The sequence below is a fragment of the Euprymna scolopes genome, chromosome 19 (genome assembly GCF_053919585.1).
Source record: "Euprymna scolopes isolate OS-2025 chromosome 19, ASM5391958v1, whole genome shotgun sequence".
Lineage (NCBI taxonomy): Eukaryota > Metazoa > Mollusca > Cephalopoda > Sepiida > Sepiolidae > Euprymna > Euprymna scolopes.
The window spans coordinates 93,731,978-93,754,934 of NC_136500.1; the positions used below are offsets into that span (position 1 = coordinate 93,731,978).

General features: G+C 33.0%; 1 protein-coding gene across 3 annotated transcripts in view; it reads left to right on the forward strand.

Moving 5' to 3' along the window:
* LOC145239845 (DNA (cytosine-5)-methyltransferase 1-like) overlaps nt 1-22,957 on the forward strand; it is a 109,424-nt gene that overhangs the window by 26,756 nt on the left and 59,711 nt on the right. For all 3 annotated transcript variants that reach the window (XM_080103394.1, XM_080103396.1, XM_080103395.1), the window contains exons 3-9: nt 1,006-1,113; nt 5,035-5,373; nt 6,488-6,548; nt 8,410-8,497; nt 10,083-10,187; nt 11,347-11,461; nt 13,297-13,406. In XM_080103394.1, coding sequence (XP_079959520.1) covers nt 1,006-1,113; nt 5,035-5,373; nt 6,488-6,548; nt 8,410-8,497; nt 10,083-10,187; nt 11,347-11,461; nt 13,297-13,406 — 926 coding nt within the window. The remainder of the gene's footprint in view (nt 1-1,005; nt 1,114-5,034; nt 5,374-6,487; nt 6,549-8,409; nt 8,498-10,082; nt 10,188-11,346; nt 11,462-13,296; nt 13,407-22,957) is intronic.

The window sequence follows — 22,957 nt, forward strand, 5'->3', positions numbered from 1 at the left end:
CAGTTAGTTACAACTTTTCAGAAAGTTTTATAAAAATCCAAAGCATCAATTTTTTTCAATAAGCACAAACGTGTCAATTTTAGCCATTTTTAACCCCAAAGGCACCCCTAGGAGGGCAACCGGAGTTTTCCCGGAAAATCCGTTCTGTTACTTTTTTACTCATATCATGTTTGTACAAAATCTCCAAACTATCCAAGTCGTAGTTATTGAAAAAAGTGCGGACAGACGAACGAACAAGGGTGAATTTACAGGTCCGCCTTCTTTTTGTCGGCGACCAAAAATGTTGTTATTCATGATCCTAACTGCTTAATGAAGATTAATATTTTTTAAATTTATTTCTGTATTCTGTCATCACTGACCAGTTATCTGGTCAGCACAGAAATGGTGAACAGCTTGGGCATGTTTGTTTTTGAGGCTGCTTCATCAATTCCGTCCCAGATTTCTTTGTCTTAATGAATCCTGCAATGTTGTCTGTTGGTTGAGTGGACACTTGATATTGATCAGCAGACACTCTATCACTGTCTGTTTTCATTGGTTGTTTGTATTTTGGACAAAGTAGCCAGCCTATCTTTTCTAAGGTTTATCAACTGTATTTGGCACTCAAGAGTTGCTCATTGCTGACTGTATTGATTGCAGATTTGATAAGGTCAAAAAATATGATTTCATTTGATTGCATTACTGATTGTAAAAATCGAACTTAAAAAAATAAAAAAAAATGTATAGCTACAGAATTTTACAGCTTTCTTTTCAATAATAATGATTTATCACATGTACGTTGTTGTTAAAGTGTTGAAAGTACAGAATAGTTAACAAAGCTTCCCCTCCTGTTAAGATTGGGTTTTATAACCTTATTCAAAAATCTTTTCTAGATCCGAAAAGGGTGAAGCAAGGGGATTGTTAACTATTCGGTACCTTTATCAAAACGTTTCCTATCCAATATACCATTTAGCCATTTTACTTTTTTTTTTTCTTTTAATCTCTTAAGCACTTTTTTTTTATAAACAGGCGTACTGGAGCCAACTTTGTGACAAGTTCAACACTGTTTTAACAGTTTCTGCAAAATCTCAAGTGAAAACCTTGGAATCCGAATTAAAAGAAGAATTGATCACAAATGTAAGCATTATTTTTATTTTTTCATTTTTATCATTTGACTTTTTTTGTTTTCAACATCTGCATATAAAGTTTCAAAGATATGCATTCCACATCAGTTAAAAGCTATGAATTATGGATTTATTTGATTTCCTACATCTCCCACCATAGCTCAATCTTTATGTAATCATTCCAGTGTTATTTCCGTTTAGAATATTTCATTTAGTCTTGGTTGCTAGTTGCTGAATATGTTAATTGGAAAATTTCATTAAAATTCAGTAGCATTAAAAGTAACCGGACTAATATATAGAAGGCAAAAATCTGTGTGTTTTGTTGTTTCACAAAAAACTTTCGGCGCGTCGGACTGTGACAAAATTAGTATCATTAGAAAGATCTATCTCGGATGACAAATATCAAAAAATCGGCCAAAATGATGAATTCTTTGACTGTCAACTGGGCCATTTTTTTGCAAGTAGGGGTAATTTTTTAGTGTCAACATTTTTGCAAAGTCATGCACCTACCAAAAAACTTTATTTTGAAGGCTGTGACATCACAAGTGCGCCATGGGCCAGACGGTTAACGCATTTGCTTTTTTCATCTCCTTTTCCTCTTTTGCGTTACAGGTTTGAGCCCCTTTTTTTTTTTTTTCTTTTAAGGGGGTTGGTTGCCATTACTATACCACCTCTCCACACCCGGGCAATGCCGTGTACCCATGCCAGTATACTATAAGGATAAATAAAGGGCAGATGTCTGTTTGTATGTCTGCTAAAAACATTTGTCATACGCATTGTACAGGCACAAACTCAACATCGTTAGAAAGAGCAATCTCTTGAATAAATATGTAAAAATTGGTCAATTATTTCGTGTTAAAATTGTGTTTTATATTAAGCAGGGGTTCACCTAAAATTGTTTTTCTTTTTTTATTCTCTGACTTACTTTAAATACAGGAATTTCCAATGTGATTTTGTAATCGGCGCTCTGGCCCATTGGATTAGGGGGTTGTCTCATAACCATTAGTTTTGAAGTTCATGCACGCCTACCGGTGGTTGTTGTTTTTTTTTCCCCCCCATTTAAAAAGGGTTGTTTTGTAATTTTGGCAGCTAATTATATTAAAACAAAAATCAATTTCCGTATTTCAAAGTTTTTTGTATCAGCTGTTTAAATCAACTGTCACATTTGTTTTATACGACCGGGCAATGTAATTTTATTGGAATTGGGGGTGGGAGGAAATATTGGAATTGTCTCATCACTAGTGACTAGATTAAATATTTTGAGAAATCAGAATAAATGTAATAATACATAACAAAGATAACATGTGCAAATCCTTTTTATATTTAAAACTAGCAGGACCCGTTAACTGGCGTTGCAATGTAGTCAAATACAAACTGAATGAAAATTTATCTGGACGTAATTCAGGCATAAAGTGTAAAAATGTGTTTTATATCAAAAGAAATAGTTTTTATGATTTCAAAAGTGAAAAATAATTGTCTTTTTGCCTAATCACCCTAATGTAAACTCGGTGCCACTTTGATGTAGGGGGCTAATACAACTGTCTTTTATTAAGAGAATCTGTGGACGTTTATGAAATTGTCCCTTTGCCCCCTAAAAAAAATTCCACAATTTACCTTTTCTTTTTTCACGTTAATCCCATTGAGTAAAAAGTTAACTTTTAGAAAAACAAAAAAATTAAATTAAAAATATTATGACTTATCGTTGGGAATCATTTTCCAATTATAAGGTTGAGAAAAATATCACAATATTTTTCTCCGTGATGGTCACAAAGTATGTGTTCAATTTAGTAGAACGTTATAATTGAAAACTGATCCCCAAAGAAATTTTTTAATCTGAAAGGTAAGTTTGTAATCAATGAAATTAACGTGAATAAAGTGTAAATTATGGAATTTAAAGGAAGAAAGCTGGGACGTTTTCTTTTATTTATGTGGAAGACAAATGTTTTACAAACGTTACGACAATATGTACTGTTATAAAGGAAAAAAAGAAATGAAATAGTTGCTGCAGCTTATTGTGTAAATGTTTCAGTGATTTGAAATATTGTTTGTTCGTTAATTGTTTCAAAAAACTTTACTGTATCACTTACTGCTAAATCAAATCAAAGAAAAGGTTCCACCGCTTTTTGGGTAAATGTTTTCATGTAATCTAAGTAACAGTGGTTCATTGTGTTTCTGTTAATAGTCAGTTAAAGAGAACAGTTTTTAATCATTTACTAAGAGATCAGTTCATTTTAGCATGATATAATTTAGGACCCTGTAATCAGACATGATAAAAAAGAAAGCTGCGACATTTTTTTTTTTTTTTTTTAATGTAACAATATGTAAATAATGTTAATCCAAATAATGCAAGTTGGAATAATTTATGACACTGAAGCAATGGTATTTGCAGTAGATGTAAACATCACCTGAGGTAGCTGCGCTAACTTATTTATACGAAAGTTAAGACTATTTTGTTTGTGTTAATCTAAGCTAAATGTTATGGTTAATTTTTGTAAACAGTAGTCTGTCTGTAAAGTAGAGGAAAAGTGACGATAAAAAAGTGTAAATAATTTAAAACAATGCATGACTATTGAGCGACCATATTGAATAAGGGCTGACGTGTTCCTTTTTTGTATGTTTGGGTATAATCCGGAATAATAGAATTTTATGGTCGTAGTCAATGAGAATATGCAGAATGTTAGTGGGGAGAAATCATTATTTTCGAATAGTAAAATGCAATGGTAGTTATATGTATCTGAGTGTTTAATCCAGTTAATAAGAGTGTCAGGTCAATATAATTATAATGGTTATATATTTACCTGGTCTTGATTGGGAAAGTGGGGGGACTTTTCAGGTAGAGGGGAAAATATGAACTACTTCTATATATATAAAAGGTAAATGCGGTGCACACATTTTTGTATGTCCAAGAAAGGCTTTTTTCGCTGGGCTTCTTGGGGGGAGGGTTACTATGTCTTAGAACTCTTTATATACCCCCTAGATCATAATATGTACGATTTGCAAGCGGGCATCGCGTCTAGATTTATTTATGTCGACTTTTATAAAATTCTTTCTATTTCGGCTTCTCATGTGTTCGGCTTTTTCATATAAAAGTGAAACTGATCTGAAGCGAAGGTGCGGTTCCTGGCACAAAGGCCGAGAATGTCCAGAAAGCAATGGGCGTTTGATCAATGTGGGGGAAACTCCTTATATCAGACAATTGCTATTCATATTGACACTCTCCTCTGTATGGGGAGCTGGTTTCCCCCCAATATTTTAGGGAAACACCCCCGCAGTAAATGTTCACTGCGAGACTTCTATAGCGTGATCATTAAAATCACACACATGTCAATTTAACTTTTTAATCGTTAAATTTGAACTCTGTTTAGTTACTCTCCCTTCGTGGCGAGTGGTAAGTTGTCACTTTTTTTCACACTTTCTTTTCCACCTTTGCCTCAACGTTCCGGGTTCAATCCTTCCTACTTACCCCCGCTAGTCGTCTATACATCTTGGCAATCGTGATGATGTCACTCATAGGAAGTAAGATAGGGTTTTATTATAACGAATAAATGTGTCTGTAATGACGTTCAAAAGTTACATAAGATGGTGGATAGTTAGGCATAATAAATTTGTATGTGGCATCTGTTATTGCAAACTTACCATAATTTGGTCCAGAGAGGAATTTCTGCAATCAAAATATTAGATACAGAATAAATCAGTATTTGATTATTGTCTATATATATATGTCTATATATATATATATATATGTCTATATATATATGTCTATATATATATGTCTATATATATATGTGTCTGTATGTATGTCTGTATGTATGTCTGTCAGCAAGTTTTTAAAAGTTCCATTTGTACGTTTTTATGCCGATGTTTTTGAAGCTCATTAACCCATCCAATTCAATTGTTCTAACATTGGAATGACGATTACCATTTTGCATTTTAGAAAGGATTTTGCAAAAAAATGGAAGGAATTCTTGAGCCAATTTTACTTGAAGCCTTACCTGAAGTCTCGTCGATCAGCCCAACTTATATTGATGAAGAGGAAGAAGAGCCATATTTACAGGTGAAACGCTTGAAGGTGGATGATAGCAATAATGAAAAACTGAAACAGAATGGAAAATCTTCACCGGAGAGTGTTCAGAAAGAAGTCAATGGTAACAAGAATGAGAAAAATGACTCAAAGTCTCCCAGCCCAACTGGGACACCAAAAAGTATGAATAGTGGACGCCATTCTGTTGACATCAAGCAAGAAAATGGTATCTCCCCTAAAGAGGAAAATTTTGTAAGTCGTTTTTGTTCTTTTTTTGGTTTTTGTATGTTCTTATGAGTGAAAAGGGTCTATCTTGATTTCAGGTAGGGGAGAAGTTGTGTTGTTTAAGAAAAAAAATATCTGTATTTTGTGGTTTTATGATACTATTGTACAACCCTTACTCCCAAAGAGAGCATGCCAAATTAATACTGGACACGAAGTAGAGACAAGTTTTGTTTCATTAAATGTTAGCCTTTTGAATCCGAAGTCATTCCATCGCCTTGTCATGTACGTTTGAAAATCTTTAGAGGAAACAAATTTTTGACTAAATGTATGAAAAAGTTCTTAGCACTAGGGACAGAAAGAGCTAAAGATGTTGGGATTGAAGAATGAAGGGGCACGCAGTTGAAAATTGAGAAGCCAGTTACGGCTGTGTATACAGATTGAAGAGATGGATTGGCAAAAAGTATTCTCATGGTAGTGAACTTAGTTAAGAAGTTGTCCAAACTGAAAAATGAGTTTCACATATTTAATCTCCCAACCCAACAGGTTGTGGTGTTTTATATGATTATGAGAGTTTGTGTTCTATTCTACTAATCCATAATTGATCATATAATGCAGACTTAATATTTTTAAATACCCCCCCCCTCTTTTTTTTTTTTTTATGCAATCAGCTGCATCACCAAATTTGCTTGGCAATTATTTAATCCATGATAAGAATTTAAGAAAGATAACTTTGTTTTATTTATCAAAGTGAATAGAAATTGAAATTGAATAAATTGTTTAAGGACTCTTCTTTAATGAAGGTTATACATAAACAAATTAAAATTAAATGAACGACATCTGCAGGGCATCGTGTCAACCATGTAAGTTGTCAGGCAGGGTACTCCTGACAGGTCTATAGTTAACACACTTCACTATGCCTCCAAAACCACGGTAGATCGGTGCCGCTAAATCAATAATAAACATTATTTCTTAGAGCTAATGTTCTAGACAATAATCTTTGATTGATTTCAAATATGTATAACATATTCCAAATTATTTTAAGATATGTGTACATTTTCTTATGAATACAAGTTTTAAAAAAAAGTGGATTAAACAAAATTACAATTGTGCATTAACATTAGTCGGATTATTTTAATTTTAGAATGGCCACGCTGAGAATACAAAAGAAACGTTTGATGTGCAAGAAAAAGAAGCAAACTCTGGTAAGAATGCTTTTATTAATTTATGTGTATATATGTGTATGTATTAATTTGTGTATGTGTGTTAGGACGATTAATCAGAATTGGATAATGAAAAAAAAAAAGAATCTAAACTTTTTGAGATCGGAAAACTATGCCTATTTTCCAATGCCAAAAAACGATTATTTTAATTTTTTTAAAACTTATTTTCCATTGCTGATACTAATGATAAAATGATACATATTGATATTAGATTACTACTAAAACTCAAATCCCCCAGCCTCCACCAGTGTATTTCTTCTGATAATATATATATATATATATATATATATATATATATATATATACACACACACACACACACCCACACATATTACATGGATTTTTTAAAATCCAAAAAAAAAAAAGAAAAAAAAGTAAAATGACAGCAACTCTATAACTAAATATTTAGAGATTTTAAGAGTTGGCAATTTAGAACCTGTGAAGTTTTCATTCAATTTATATCATTCTGCTATTTAAAAGCCACAGCCAGAAGAAAAAGATGTTTTTACACCAAAGACATTACAAATAATCTTGAGAGCTAAAATAAGACATTATAAGAGAAGAGTTAAAACAAAAACATGATTTTTAGAAACCTTTTATTTATATTATTTACTGACTAGGAAAATTTTGTTAGAATTTTGAAAAGAATACTAGCTCCAACAGACATATTTATATTATATATTTATTTCATTGAATCTATACAAAGTGTGGACAATGTATAAAATTTGTTCAAACTTTAGTCAGTTGATCTACATGACTTTCGGATTTCACTTGATGAACCCATTTTGACTTTGATGACAACCTTGATGCAAGCTTGAAAGTGGTGACAGGCTTTTGTCTCTCAACTAAGGCCAATAATTTTGGATTTTAGTTCTTTATGTTGAAGCCAGATCTATTTGTGTTGCATTACACAAACAAATCGAGTAGATTGCAGTCAGACGTATTGGGAGGTCAAATCTCCAATGAAGTATGATCAACTGCCAAGCCTGGGTTTTCTGGTTAGTATAACAGGGCACTGACCGAGTCTTGCTGCTACATGTATGGCCTATCTACAACTGTTAAGTCAGGGTTTCACTGCTTATCTCAGAATATGGATTTGGTATTCAGAGAAGTGGTTTGGCATGATGTCACCTTCACTAAACTTCAATGTTGAACTTCATTGTTCTGATGTCAAATCGTCAATAATGCATTTTTGTTATAATGTCACCTTTTTAATTGAATTTGGAATCTTTTGATTCCTTCCTGGGCATTTCTACAATACAATTGTTGATGCCGAGGAAGTATGAAATTTCCTGATTTGTTCTTCTGATGTGGATTCCAAGGTGAACTTCATGGCTCTTCCGCAGATATGCAGATTCAAAATTGGTTCTTCGTTATTATAGAAAAATTTGAAAAATGAAATACTGAATTTGTTAAATTGACCGAAGGTTTTCAATTTTCAGAAAAATATTTACCTCCCTTTTGTTACAGTTAAACTGTTTTTTTTTTTTTTTTTTTTTTTTTTTTTTTTTTGTTTTTTTTTAAAAAATTTTTATTTTTGCAAAACTCAATTTTCACTAATTGTCTTCGAAAACTATTTTCATTAATAATTCATTTTCTACCTTATCATTTTTTATAAGTTTTGGGTATGTTCATTATGACAATTCAGTATTTCAATTTTGGAATAACGAAGAACCCAAAATTGTAATCAATTTTCCTGCATAAAAAGAATGGAAATAAAGTCAGTGTTATTATGGCGATGTCAAAACTAAGAAAATATTAGCAGTTAAAAATTGAACAAATATTGTTTTCGTTTTGCAGATTTTAAGCTAATAATAATTTCAAATATTTTTGTGATTTTCAGGAACCCCAGAGAGTAATCGTAGGACAAAAACACCCAAATCCAAAACTTCAATGAATCAGCCATCCATTGTCTCCATGTTTGGTAAAATGTAAGTATTTCAGTTTTGGTTTGATTTCCGTAAAGAAGTTTTGATTCATTATTCCGTAAAGAAGTTTTGATTCATTATTCCGTAAAGAAGTTTTGATTCATTATTCCGTAAAGAAGTTTTGATTCATTATTCCGTAAAGAAGTTTTGATTCATTATTCCGTAAAGAAGTTTTGATTCATTATTCCGTAAAGAAGTTTTGATTCATTATTCCGTAAAGAAGTTTTGATTCATTATTCCGTAAAGAAGTTTTGATTCATTATTCCGTAAAGAAGTTTTGATTCATTATTCCGTAAAGAAGTTTTGATTCATTATTCCGTAAAGAAGTTTTGATTCATTATTCCGTAAAGAAGTTTTGATTCATTATTCCGTAAAGAAGTTTTGATTCATTATTCCGTAAAGAAGTTTTGATTCATTATTCCGTAAAGAAGTTTTGATTCATTATTCCGTAAAGAAATTTAAAGAAGAAAGAATTAATTTAAAATATTTATTATTTAAATACTATGCCCAACGTTACCATACTTGTTGAGGATAGATTTCATCTCTCTGGTCATCCTGATTTTATAAGGAAATTTGGCTTATTAAATTAACAAATTTAATGTTGATCTTGGAGTGGTTAATGCCCAATAGGACCGATGAATCTCCGTGTAATAGAAGCGATCTGTATTTTCTACTAAATCCAGTATTCTCAACAGACAATAATATACTGTATTTAAATAAAATAATTAATATTATCTCTTGTAAAACCTATGATCGAGCACTTTGTTGGGATTTTTTTTACTAACTTATGATATAAGCATATATTTTAAAGCTTAAAAATTATCTTTACTATCAAGATAATTAAGTTATTTTGTGAGGAGTGCATGTGGTGGTTACAAAAGTATAAAAATTACTCAATTATTACTCCATCAAGGAGGTTTTATTTTACTTGTCTGTTAACAATTTCACACTAAGCTTGTTACCTTTGTTTATTTTATGACTATATTTGTGTAGTCACATTATCTGAACAATCATCACCAAAACTCAATCAAAATATCAGTCATTATCTAACTTAAAATTGATTTCATTTGTGGATATCTAGGTCATGGTCATAGAAAAAGGGGAAAATATAATGCACTTTTGGCAATAACTTTGGTTCTATTCATCATTGAAATTCATTATTTGATCAATATTGTAGTAAATGAAAATCTTATGACCTTAACTATGACAAGTTAATTCATAGTTGAAATTTGATGTATGGATCTGATGTTGTTTGGTAACAGTAATCACTATGTAACATTTCAGTCTTATCAGATGAGTCATTTTTTTTCTGTTATGTTTTCCATGGCATAACTTTGGGAATATTTCATATATGAGGAAGTAAGGTTTACTTTGTCAGATAGAAGTTTAGTCTCACGACTAATTTATTTTCTTGTTTTAAACTTTATAAAAGAATATTTTAAAGTTTTAATCATCCTTAAAATTCAGTATTGTTAATCTTTTAGAAATCGTTTTTTGTCTTTTTAAGAGTATTAAGTTAAAAAAATATTTGGAACATTATCCATTTTTTATTTTTATTCAACCTTTTATTGTTTTTCCTAATGATTAGGAATGAAAAGAGAAAAGTTACTCTGAGTGACAATATTGAAGTGACAGTAAAGCAAGAGGAAAAGAAAAGGAAAACTAAAGAATCTTATGATGATGACATAAAAGAGTAAGTATTTTCTACAGTCATTCTTTGCCTGTTAACATTTAACAACCCTTGTTATTTTGGAAAAACTTTATTGAAAAAATTTGTTATATTGTCTTTGGAAAGCATTTTACTGTAGTAAAAGTATGATTCAAATATTTGTTCAGTTTTAAGTTTATATTTTTCTTCAGCAAAATTTGATAAATAACTACTACTACTTGGTAAAAAAACTTATTTGCTTCTTGTGCATATAAAGCATTATATTTATGCAGCAAAGATGTTATCCTAAGAATGCTCGTACAGTCATGTGAAATATTTACCTTCCTGGATAAAATGTGATCTTGAATTACAGGAAAGTTGACTAGCCAAGGAAAATTCTGGACTAATTGATTGAACAAGACCTTACAGAGTGGAGTTTAGAGACCGCTGTAGAGTAAGTTTGCGAAATATAAAAAAATCAAATGGAAAGAGATACTATGATTATTGTTGTCACTGAACTTGCGAAATATAAAAAAAAAGTTTTCTTCTCTGACAAGAAGAAAACGTGACATCAGATGGAAAGAGATACTATGATTATTGTCGCTTCGTCCAAGTTTGGATGAGTAATTAATTACTACCTTACTGCCCTCCCACCCCATTTTGTCAACACCCAACTTTAGATATAGGCTGCAAACCAAGTTTCTCGTGTTCCTGTGCAAGATACTCCAACCATTCCCATTCAGTCATCTTTACATGTTTTCAGCCATAGATGTTAGGTATTTGTTTATCCATGTAGGTTTCAAAAAAAGGCAAATCTTTTGATATTGGATGGCGTCGTCTTAAAGCTGTGGCCAATCCGTCTCTGTTTTTGTAGGATATCTTTCTGTAATACTTGTTGAGCTGTTCTTTGCTGTAGTTCTGTTAGTGATGCTAATTGTCCAGTGAATTTGGAGGATTCTCCTCGGCAGGTGTTGATAAATGTTTGGATCTTAAGTGGAGATGGTTCGTAGTCTGCCCCTTAAAATTAGCGTCATAATTGCTTTGAACATTCATCCTTTTAATCTAGTGTGCATGTATTGTCATTATAGAAAATTGGTTTAAAAAAAACAAACTTCAAATGACTTTTTTTTTTTTTTTTTTTTTTAGGGTAACAGGTTAATTTGTTGAATTTGTATCAATTCACTTTTTTCTTTTCTTTCTACAGACCAACACAGCCGAAACCAGTTAAAGAACAGTTACCTCCCATGAAATGCAAGTTGTGCAAACAACTCTTGGATGACCCTGACCTTGCCATATTCCCAGGAGATACACCAGATGCCGTAAGTATTCTTTTTCTTTTTTTTTTAGTATACCTAAAAGTAGAATAGTCATACCAGTCCCTTTTAAAAACTCATTGGATCTATGCTAATCTTTGTGTCATAGTTACCCCCCCCCCCCTCCAACAGAACACTAGGCCGTTGCTAGGTATATGCTGTACCTAGGGACGTCTAGTGACAGTCATCCCTATTGTTTTTATTTTATTTTTTTTTAAATAAAAAAAGTATAAATCAACAGTCTAAGGTAACTCAACAATGAGCAGTATTTTAAAGAAGCACAAAAAACTTCTATTTTCTCACACCTTTTCTTTTAACATGGTTGAGCTCGCTGTAGAAGAAAAGGTTAGTTTGTATCTAAAAATAAAAAAAAGAAAACTTGTTTGTTTGACTCAATATCCAATGATAATCCATGAATCCATTTCATAACAACTTAAAAAAAAAAAAAAAAAAATTTAGATGCCAATTGCAGAAATTATTTTTCCTACAAGAATTTCCTTTGCCTATCGTATTTGTATTTATGAATAATCTGGAATTTGCTGATGGAGCAGCCAATCCAGAGAGAATCGTGTCTGGGTCACCAGTTTAAAAGATTGCTTTGGTATGTTGAAAAAAAAAAAAATGAAAAATAAGTTTCAGGTGCTTCTGTAGTATATATCAGCTGAAATAAAAATATATTTGAATTTGATTGTCAACATTTAAAAATGCCGTCCTTCATGCTTTCTTGCTGAGTTCCCTTATGTGTCCCTTCGACTGTTCTTTGGTTTTTTAGTTTTTTTCTCAAAAAAGAAAATGCAACAAAAAAAAAGCAGAATGACTTTATCAATAGACATCACTAGTAACCATTTATACATCTAATTGACGCATTTGCTTAAAACACTTAGTATTCTCAAATGGTCACTGATTTTAATATTAACCAAGCTTAACTTTTGATGGGAACAGGCGTGTCAGCATAATTGAACCATTAATGTAGTACAGGTCAGTTTAATAAATTCATAAGTTGGTTATGAAAAGACTTCAAAGCAATCAAAACATATGCTACATATTACTGGAAGTTATATGATTTTCAAGTTAAGTGTAGATATGTAATGCTGGGTTATTATGTAAGACTGATGAGATATTTGAGTAGTTATATAAGTCAGGTGAAGCCTTGATATGCAATCAGCAAGGCATGGTCTCTATCATATAACTTGGTTATGTTAGGAAGGGCATCAGACCTATAGTTTTGTCTAAACTAAAGAAATGCCTTTCGAGACAATCGGTCACAATTCAAGTTATATAGTTGAAATAATAACACAACTACTGGTTAGTTTGAAAATTAATTTCTAAAAACTGTCTTACACATGCCAGCATGTAAAATGAATGTTAAACTAGATTACAATGATTATTAGTTTAATCATGTGATATAGAAGGGTTTTGTGGTTAGATATCAGTTGTAGTTAAAATTTAAAGTGAAGTGACCCTATACAAATGTTCAAAATATTTGGTTTTTACTAATTCTTTTTAAGAATGGAATAGGATTTTCTTTAGAAATACTGAGGATTTTTAATTCTTTTGTTTATCTCTATTTAGTATAGGTGTTGAATATTTATGTACTTTTTCTGATGAAAAATAGGCTTTATGTTACTATATGTGCAGTTCTAAACATTTTCATTCTGTCCTTGCTTTGTGCCAATTTGTTTTGTTTTGAAAATTATGTAAAATACATTTTTTTTAAGACTTTCTACTTCTAAAAATGATTTAAATGTATAAACTCTCAAATTATGACTTTAAAATGTTTTCTTTTACCCATACTATTTTCATTATATATATATATATATATATATATTTTGTTTTTTCAGGTTGAAGAGTTTATTGCTCTTACTGATTCCAAATTGTCAGTGTTTTCTGGCCAAGAAGAAGACATCTCCAGCATCGATGAACGACCACAACATAAACTTACAAACTTTAGGTAATCAGATTTTTATATGAATTAACATTTCTCCAGAATTACATTGTCACAGAAATTGAAATTTCTTTGCATTTTTTAAAATTTTGTTCTTGATAATGATTTTAAAAAGTAAATCAAGATGAAACTAAGTATTTTTGTTGAATTTATATAGTTGTATTTTTTTAAAGTAATTAATAATTAATTATAATTTGAAGTTTAAAAAATTTGCATTCATTTGTTTGTTGCAGTTGTCTAACATTTGAAAATAATTCTAGCAATGCAATGGCATATGCTTCTTGCATCGGTGTGTAAAAATTATAAAATGAAATAATAATTTAGAAATAATTCTATGATTAAGACCAGAAAAAAAATTTGTATGATCTGGAATCTGCATAGAATTTCAAACAGAACCCTTTATTTTAATCCACAAGAGTAGCATGCTTTCTTTTTTGTCAGCCATGACCAAGTAAAAGTCTTAAGTAATTCGTAATTGTATTCTGAGTATTGCCTACACTTCGAATTTAACTTTCTCCCCCCAAAAGACTGCTACAACTGAATTTTACCCAGTACTTTATCCATTATGTCACGGTTCCTTCCAGACTGAAGGTCGAAGGTTACATTGGTCGAAAGGTTGTGTAAATAACACTCAAGATAAGAACAATAGTTTGAGTAATCCAAATAATCCATAATTCACCGCGTTCTGAAAATTTTAATAAGCAAATGAACTGTAACAATAACTGTTATTGTTTTTCGATCAGTTTTATCTCAGAATGATCAGCACACTTTAAATTCAAGATGGTGTGGACTTAAACAGTTTACTACTAAGCAATTAACATTAGACACAGCATGAAACCAAATTGTTCTGCCCATTTAACATGGAAAATTGATTGATTCTGATTGTGTTAAAATTAGATACAATTTTATTAATAATCTGAAAGCAATAAATTTGACATTTTACATATTGGAACAAGCTGAACAAATTTGAAAGCCAATTCAGCAAGAAAAAAAAATAGTAATTGTCGAACATGATTTGAAAGTATAATTTAATCATATTTTCTCGTTTATGTGAAAAACATAAAATGATTCATTCGATGATGAAAATTTCTATTTAAACAGATTTATATACCTTGTAAATATATATTTAAAAAAAATGTTTTTTTGGGGTAAAATATTTAATTATGGCTAATTATAAACCAATTAACATGATTAAAATAAAAAAAAATAAAATGCAGTGCTGACATGTTTACAATCTTGAGTAAGTCGCACTCACTCTTTCATCTAAAAATCTAGAAATCATTTTTATTAAGTCCTTGAGATCTTCTCTTTGCAAGCAAAAAGAAAATCTTTTAGGACTTAATTTCTATGTAATTTTTTTTCCCAGCTTTTTTTTTTTTTTTTCTCCCCTGCCATATTCATGTAAAAAATTTTTTTAGTCATAATTTTGCTCGATTTAGCTCTGTTTAGCGAGGAACAAAACCGGGTTAGCTAGCCTTTATTTTCATTTTTTTTTTTTTTTTTTTTTAATCATCATGTTATTTCGTCTATATATATATATATATAAAACTTATGAGACCTCATGTAGAATATTGTATCTAAGCTCTGATCCCCAGCTGGCATCAATTGTGATGGATGGCTCTCGTCTGGGTGAGGCTCCGTGTTTTGACAAGCTTCTGGGTTTGACCTTTACTCCTGATCTGAAATGGAACACGTACATCAAGTCTGTTGTCAAGGTCGCTGGAAAGATGGTGGGATCCTTCTACCGCTCCAGAAGATATCTCACTACTGATGCAATTCTCTATCTATATAAAAGCCAAGTACGTCCAAGGATGGAATACTGTTGCCATATCTGGGCAGGAGCTGCTAAAAACAGCCTATCCTGCCTTGACAGAGTACAAAATAGACTTCGTGGCTTAGTGGGGGATGCCCTTTTCTCTACCCTGCAACCTCTCTCCCACAGGAGAGACGTTGCGAGCCTGTCCTTGTTTTATCGTTATTTCCATGGCAGATGCTTGTCTGAACTCCAATCTCTGGTCCCCCCTCGCCAATCTTTCGTGAAAAACACCCGTCTAGCTGAATCCACTGTGAAAAATTTCCCCCACTCTATATCTGTGCCTAAATCAAAACGCGGATTCCATGAACAAAGCTTCTTTCTTAGAACTGCTTCCCTCCAGACTACAACTTGGATGTCTTCAAGTCCAATGTTAACAAATTCCTAATGAACCGCTCCCTTAAGTAAACACTTCAGCAAATCTCCTCACTAACTTAATGTACTTGCAATAACCCTTATCCCTGAGTGGCTTCCGGGCCTTGATAAGTGGTGATCACTGTGTAAAAAAAAAAAAAAAAAAAAGCTTGAGCATCTGTAGCTACACATGGGAATTATAATAAATATGGTATGTAGGTGATTGCAGAAATAATGGTAAAGAATGAAAATTTACAAGATCATTTATGAGATCCATTTGATGAAATAGTTAAGAATTTAACACACACACACACACATATATATATAATACATGTTTCATCCTGTTTTGGGAGATATTTTATGTACTATGTAAAAAAAAAAAAAAAAAAAAAAAAAAAAAAAAAAAGGTTGAGTCACTCCTATACAAAATAGAACAAACAAAGAGGAAGTAAAAGTCAGTTGAACATTTGACAGAAGCCTTGACATTGGTTAATGAAAAAAATTAACCGTGGTAAGGAATAACAAAAAATTTGATTGGTTAGCTAGCTAGACTAAATACCACATGTATATATCATAGCACCATTTTAGCCTGACAATTCTGTAAAGGGATGAATCGCAGAAACCCTGAAAAAAAAATTAAATAATGCACAACAATAACAAAAACGTGTCTGTCTGTAGGCTCTTTTCTTTGTAAAATGAATAAATGACAAAATAGCTTGTACATCAAAGAATTAAAAATGTTCTTAAAAATAAAAAAGAAAGGAATGACAATGCATACTTGCCCATATGCCATTTGTAAAAAGAAAAAGTAACAATACTCACAGTTAAAAACAATTTTTCAAGAGAAAATTGTCTTGTGTGTCTGGTGCTACCAGATCAGGCTGCCCTGTGGCTTCCTGAGACGAAATGCACCTACATTGACGTTTTTTTGTTTTCTGATCTTTTTTGTAAAACTTAATTATGTTCTGCAAAACCAAAAACAAAAACAACAGCCTATTCCCCCCACCCCCTTTTTATTTTATTTTTTCCTTACTCCCGGTCCTGGATATGACCTTAAACTACATCCGATGGTGAGGTCCAGCTTACGGGCTTGGGGAGTGTGGAGCCACCTCTTAATTGCCATTGCTCCCAGGTCCACCCTGACCAAAAAGAAAGAAAAAGAAAACAAATATATTCTATTAAATTATCTATTTATTTATTTATTTTTTTGCCCTGTCGGTAGGGCATGAGAACAAACCGACTGTCCCCCTGCAGAGGGTAAAAATCCCTCAATGGGGCAACCAGTTAGCCGTGGGTTGCTACCCGTAAAGTCTTAGGACGTGATCCTGGTGATTGAGCGAACCTAAACCAGGATACATAGAAGTTTAGGCACCGCAACACATTACTTTGGCCCTTACTTCGATTAGACGGGCGGTCGGAGAGGCCCGATCCGACCAATCGGCCAGTCACGCCAAGCCCCACCATATATTGCCCATTCCAAAAACCCACTACTAATACAACACATCCCCCCTCTCCCACAAATAACCCTACTCCCTAATATATGATGGAAAGCGGTGGCTGAGGGTCAATCGATTAGGTGTGAATATCGATGACGAGGCTGTAAACCCCTCAGGATTGCTACAGATCCCATAGCAATATCAAGAGAGAACAGATAATCATTATGATACCACCAAAGTCGGTTATATCATCATTGTATCCCTGTAGAGGCTGGGCGAATGGGTTTCCCCCCAGGCTCTTCCCAAATAGGACTCCGAGGTGGGTGGGGAACAAAGATGACGAAAAAAGAAAACAAAATATATGGCTTATTCCTCCCAAAAATCACCCAACCACCCAAAGAGAACCCACTCTGATGTCTCTGACATCAGTAGCTCTGACGAAGAGACGATAAAACCAAGGAACTCAACATTCGTAGTAATAGAATCAATGGAGGAAACTCCTTTGAGCAAACTATCACCTTTTAAAATTGAAAAAAATCTTAAAACTCTAAAACCAAAGTCTATTAAAAAACAATTTAACGGCAGCCTACTAATAGAAACCCATAACGAAGAACAAACTAAAGAAATATTGAAACTAAAATTATTTGAAAACATCAAAGTCAAATGCTACAGACATCCAACCCTAAATACCTGCAAAGGAGTAGTGAAAAGCCACGAACTTGCACTTTGTCCCTTGGAGGAAATCCGGACAAACTTACAGAAACAGAATGTGTTAGATGTTCGCAGAGTTCAAATTAAAAAAAACGGTGAGAAAATCGATACTAATACATATATACTAACTTTCGATTCCCTCACCATACCCAAAGAAGTGAAAGTCGGATATATGAAAATAAATGTAGAAATTTATATTCCAAACCCCCTCCAATGCTTCAAGTGCCAAAAGTTTGGACACCATCAAGATCGGTGCACACGATTACCAGTGTGTGGAAGATGTGGAGAAAGTGGCCCACACATTGACTGCAGAAAAGATTTCAAGTGTGCCAACTGCCTGGGAAACCATGGCGCTGGCTCTAGATATTGCGAAATATGGAAAAGAGAAAAAGAAGTGACCAAACTAAAACATATAAAGAATATATCCTACCCAGAGGCCAGGAAAATCATCGAAACTAAAACATATGCAGATGCAACAAAAAAAACTAATCCAATCAACAATCAAAATGGTCATATACATGTAACGGATACAAATGACAAGAAAATTGATGTCCTAAGCAAACTAATAAAGGAAATGAAAGAACTATTAGAAGAAATGAGGAAAATGAATAGTGCAATGTCTGCAACCAATCCAAGGATAATATTAAGTAAAGACACTACTGAACCACAAAAAGAAACAAAACCACAAACCATTTCTACAAAAACAACCGAACAACCATCAAACACATCACAAGCCAGAAAAGAATCAAAAATCCCCCCAGACAAAAAAAAAAAAACAAACAAAAACAGGAAAAGAAAGATCCCGATCTATATCTCGAACAGGGACTCCGACAGAAAATAGATTTGAGGGATTGGAGACGATGGAAGTTGAACACAATTCCAAATGATGAACAAAATATTACAATGGAATATCAGAGGGATAAAAGCAAATCAAAATGAACTCACATTATTAATAACAAATATGAGCCCAGCACTTGTCTGTCTACAGGAGACCTTTCTGAAAGAAAATAATACCATCAACATAAAACACTACACATCTTACAACTACATAAATAAAGATACGGACAGAGCTTCTGGAGGCACATCAATACTTGTTAAGAATGAAGTCCCTCAAAGACAAATAAATATAAACACAAACTTGCAAGCAATTGCAGTTTCAGTGACTCTACATAGAACTATAACACTTTGCTCAATATACATCCCTCCAAAAGATACAATCAACGAAACTGAGATAACTCAATTAATAAAACAACTCCCTAAACCTTTTTTTCTACTAGGAGATCTCAACAGTCACAATGTAATATGGGGAAGTAAAGAAACAAATAAAAAAGGAAAAGAAATAGAAAACATAATAAATAAAAATAATCTATGCCTCCTTAATAATCAAAACTACACCTATATGTACCCAGCAACAGGTACTTTCACCGCCATTGACCTTACCTTATGTGATCCTTCCATATATATGGACTATGACTGGAAAGTACACAATGACACCTGTGGGAGTGATCATTTCCCAATCATCCTGGAAAGTCTAAGCACTAGCACTGAACAAAAAACACCCAAATGGAACCTACATAAAGCGGATTGGGAAGACTTCCAGGAACAGTGCAAAAACCAATTAATTATTGAAAAGAATGATGAAGATGACCATTTGAACTACTTCATTAAAACACTCACAAACATAGCAAATAATACCATACCGAAAACAACCAAAACCAACAAACACAACAAACCTTGGTTCACAAAAGAATGCAGAAAAGCCATCAGAGCTCGACGAGCTGCCTTGAGAAAATTCGAAAAGTATCCAACAAGCGAAAATCTGGATTTCTTCAAAAACAACAGAGCAAAAGCCAGACGAATCATAAAGGAATCCAAAAGAACAACCTGGAGAAATTATATATCCAAAATTAATGTGAATACCAAGGCGAAAACAGTTTGGAACATGATGAGGAAAATAGAAGGAAAGTGTAGTAGTACAACAATATCCCACATCTCTAAAGGCAACAAAATATACACCGATCAAAAAGACATTTCCAATAACCTGGCAGATAATTTATCAAAAATTTCATCATGTGACAGACAGAGAAATTCAAAAAGATTAGAGAAAAGGAAGAGAAAAAGAAAATTCTATTTAAATCACAAAATACTGAAAAATACAACCAACCTCTTACCTTGCCTGAATTAAAAGAATCGCTAACCAAATCCCATGACACAGCTACAGGGCCCGATGAAATCCTCAAAAAACTTCCAGAAGCCTCAATGAAATACCTACTTGAAATTTTCAATATTATATGGTCCAGTGGAAACGTACCCGAGACCTGGAAAGAGGCCACAATAATACCAATCCCCAAATCTGAAAACTCAAACATCCAATCCCAATCAAGTAACGTCTCAGATCCATTGAATTTCAGGCCAATAGCTCTAACAAGCTGCATTTGTAAGACCATGGAAAGGATTATAAACAAAAGACTAATCTGGTTCCTGGAAACAGAGAATCTTATTACAGAATTTCAAACAGGATTCAGGAAAAACCGAAGTTCAATAGACCACATAGTCAGACTTGAAACCTTCATCAGAGAAGCCTTTGTAAGGAAAGAACATTTAACAGCAGTGTTTTTTGACATGGAAAAAGCCTACGATACTGTGTGGAAGTACGGTGTTACAAGGGATCTGAAGGCGCTTGGACTAAAAGGCAGAATGCCAATTTTTATTGAAAATTTTTTAAAAAATAGACGGTTCAGAATAAAGGTTGGTACAGCTCTCTCGGACTTGAAAGAACAAGAGAATGGAGTACCTCAAGGGAGTATACTGTCAGTGACCCTGTTCAGTATCCGAATTAACAACATTGTAAAAAACCTTAACCCTGGGGTAGATTGCTCCCTATATGTGGATGACTTCCTAATATGCTGTAGATCTAGATATATATCTATAATAGAAAGGAAGCTTCAATTGTGCTTAAACAAAGTAATGAGATGGACGGAAGAGAATGGATTTAGATTCTCCAAAAGAAAAACGAAATGCATGCATTTCTGCAAACTAAAGAACATGCATAATGATCCTGTCCTAACCATGGAAGGAATGCCCATACCAGTTACTGACCAGTACAAATTCTTAGGGATTTTATTTGACAAAAAGTTAACATTCATCCCACACATAAACTATCTGAAAAAAAAATGTAACAAAACTGTAAATCTTTTGAGAGTGGTAGCACATACCGATTGGGGTGCAGACAGGGAAACACTCCTTAAACTTTACAGAGCACTAGTCCGCTCAAAGCTAGACTACGGTTGTTTCATATATGGATCAACCCGAACATCATATATAAAAAGCCTAGACCCTATTCACCATACTGGCCTAAGATTGGCCCTAGGAGCATACAGAACTTCCCCCGTGAACAGTCTATACACGGAAGCACACGAACCCCCACTAGATCTAAGGCGAGAAAAGTTAGCCCTTCAATACTTACTGAAACTGAAGTCTTGCCCAAACAACCCTGCATACCAATGTACCTTCTATCCTAAATATGAAGAACTCTTTAACATGAGAAGAAAAACTATCAAAACGTTCGGGCTCCGAATGAAGGAAAGCATTGAAGAATCGAAAATTCCAATCTCCAGCATTCACAACTTCATACTGCCTAAAACACCCCCATGGACCATGAAACAAGTTGAAATAAAACTCAACCTAAACAAAAAGTCCAAATCTACCACAAACCCTATTGAATACCACGACGAACTTCAACATTTAAAATTACAATATTCAGACTACACCTTTATCTACACAGACGGGTCTAAAAGCAACAATCACACTGGATGTGCAGCAACGTACCATAAAACCACAATGAAAAGAAATCTTCAAAATGAAGCATCTATATTCACTGCAGAGACTATAGCTATCGATCTAGCACTCAACATAATTTCAGAGGAAACCACCAAAAACTTCATCATTCTCACAGATTCTCTATCAGTCCTATTATCTATACAAAATCAAAAACAAGAAAATCCACTAACAACAAAATTAATAGAAAAAATCAATATCCTTTCAACTACTAAAAACATTATTCTTGTCTGGATCCCCAGCCATGTGGGGATCAAAGGCAATGACAGGGCAGATACAGCTGCAAAAAGATCTTCTCACCTTCCAACTGACAATTTTAAGATTCCACATACTGATCTTAGACCCCAGATAAAAGCATACATACAGGAAAAATGGCAACTGCGGTGGAGTCAGCAAGAGGGCAACAAATTATACTCAATCAAACCTGAACTTAAGGAACGATGTCCGGACATCAAGAGATCACGCCGAGAAGATGTGATACTGACTCGGCTGCGCATAGGGCACACCAACTTTACTCATTCTTATATACTAAATGGAGAATCGGCGCCAGAGTGCATCCCATGCCAGGAGACACTCACAGTAAAACGTATCCTAGTTGGGTGTGATGACCTTGCCCCAACTAGAAAATTATATTATACAGAAAGCAATATGGAAGACCTTTTTGAAAAGGTCAACTCAGCAAATATTCTAGCATACCTAAGGAAAGTAAATTTATATAAGAAAATTTAAGGAAATTTAAAGTCATCCAAATATACACATCCATGTATAAATACAACATTTAATTTCTTAGTTCAATTTTATAAAAAAAGGGAGGAAAGGCTGAAAAAGTCATTCCCCCCCCTCCCAATAAAAAAAGTTAAAAAAAAAAAAAAGACTCCGGCATTAAATGACCACATAGGTTGATATGCCGTAAAACCAATCAATCAATCAATCAATCAAACAGTCTTGTGTGTTTTTTAAAACAAATGATTGGCTGGTTATTATTTTAAAACGAAATTCAATAAAATTTTGAAACTGTTAAAAAACAAATTTACAAAATTTATTTTATCCTGAGCTTTTAAATAATATAAGGCTATTTTAAAAATATATTCTGAAAACCTCTAGTTTAATTGCCACAAATAAACATAATTTTATAATATAAGTTATAGAATGTATAGGAAAAATAAATAGTGCAAAAGATAATCATAAAACAAAATCTCAATGAGCAGACCATGTGAGAAGAATAAATATTTTGCTTCTGGTTTGTTTGAAGTTTATTTATTGACTGATTAAAGAGCTCAAAAATGGAATAATATTTATAAATAAAATACATGTGAAGAAAGGGTCGGGTGGAAAAATGAGGATTATGTTTTGGAAAGCATGTGTGTCTGGAGTGATTAAGGGTAGCTGGGGTGGAATATCCGTAG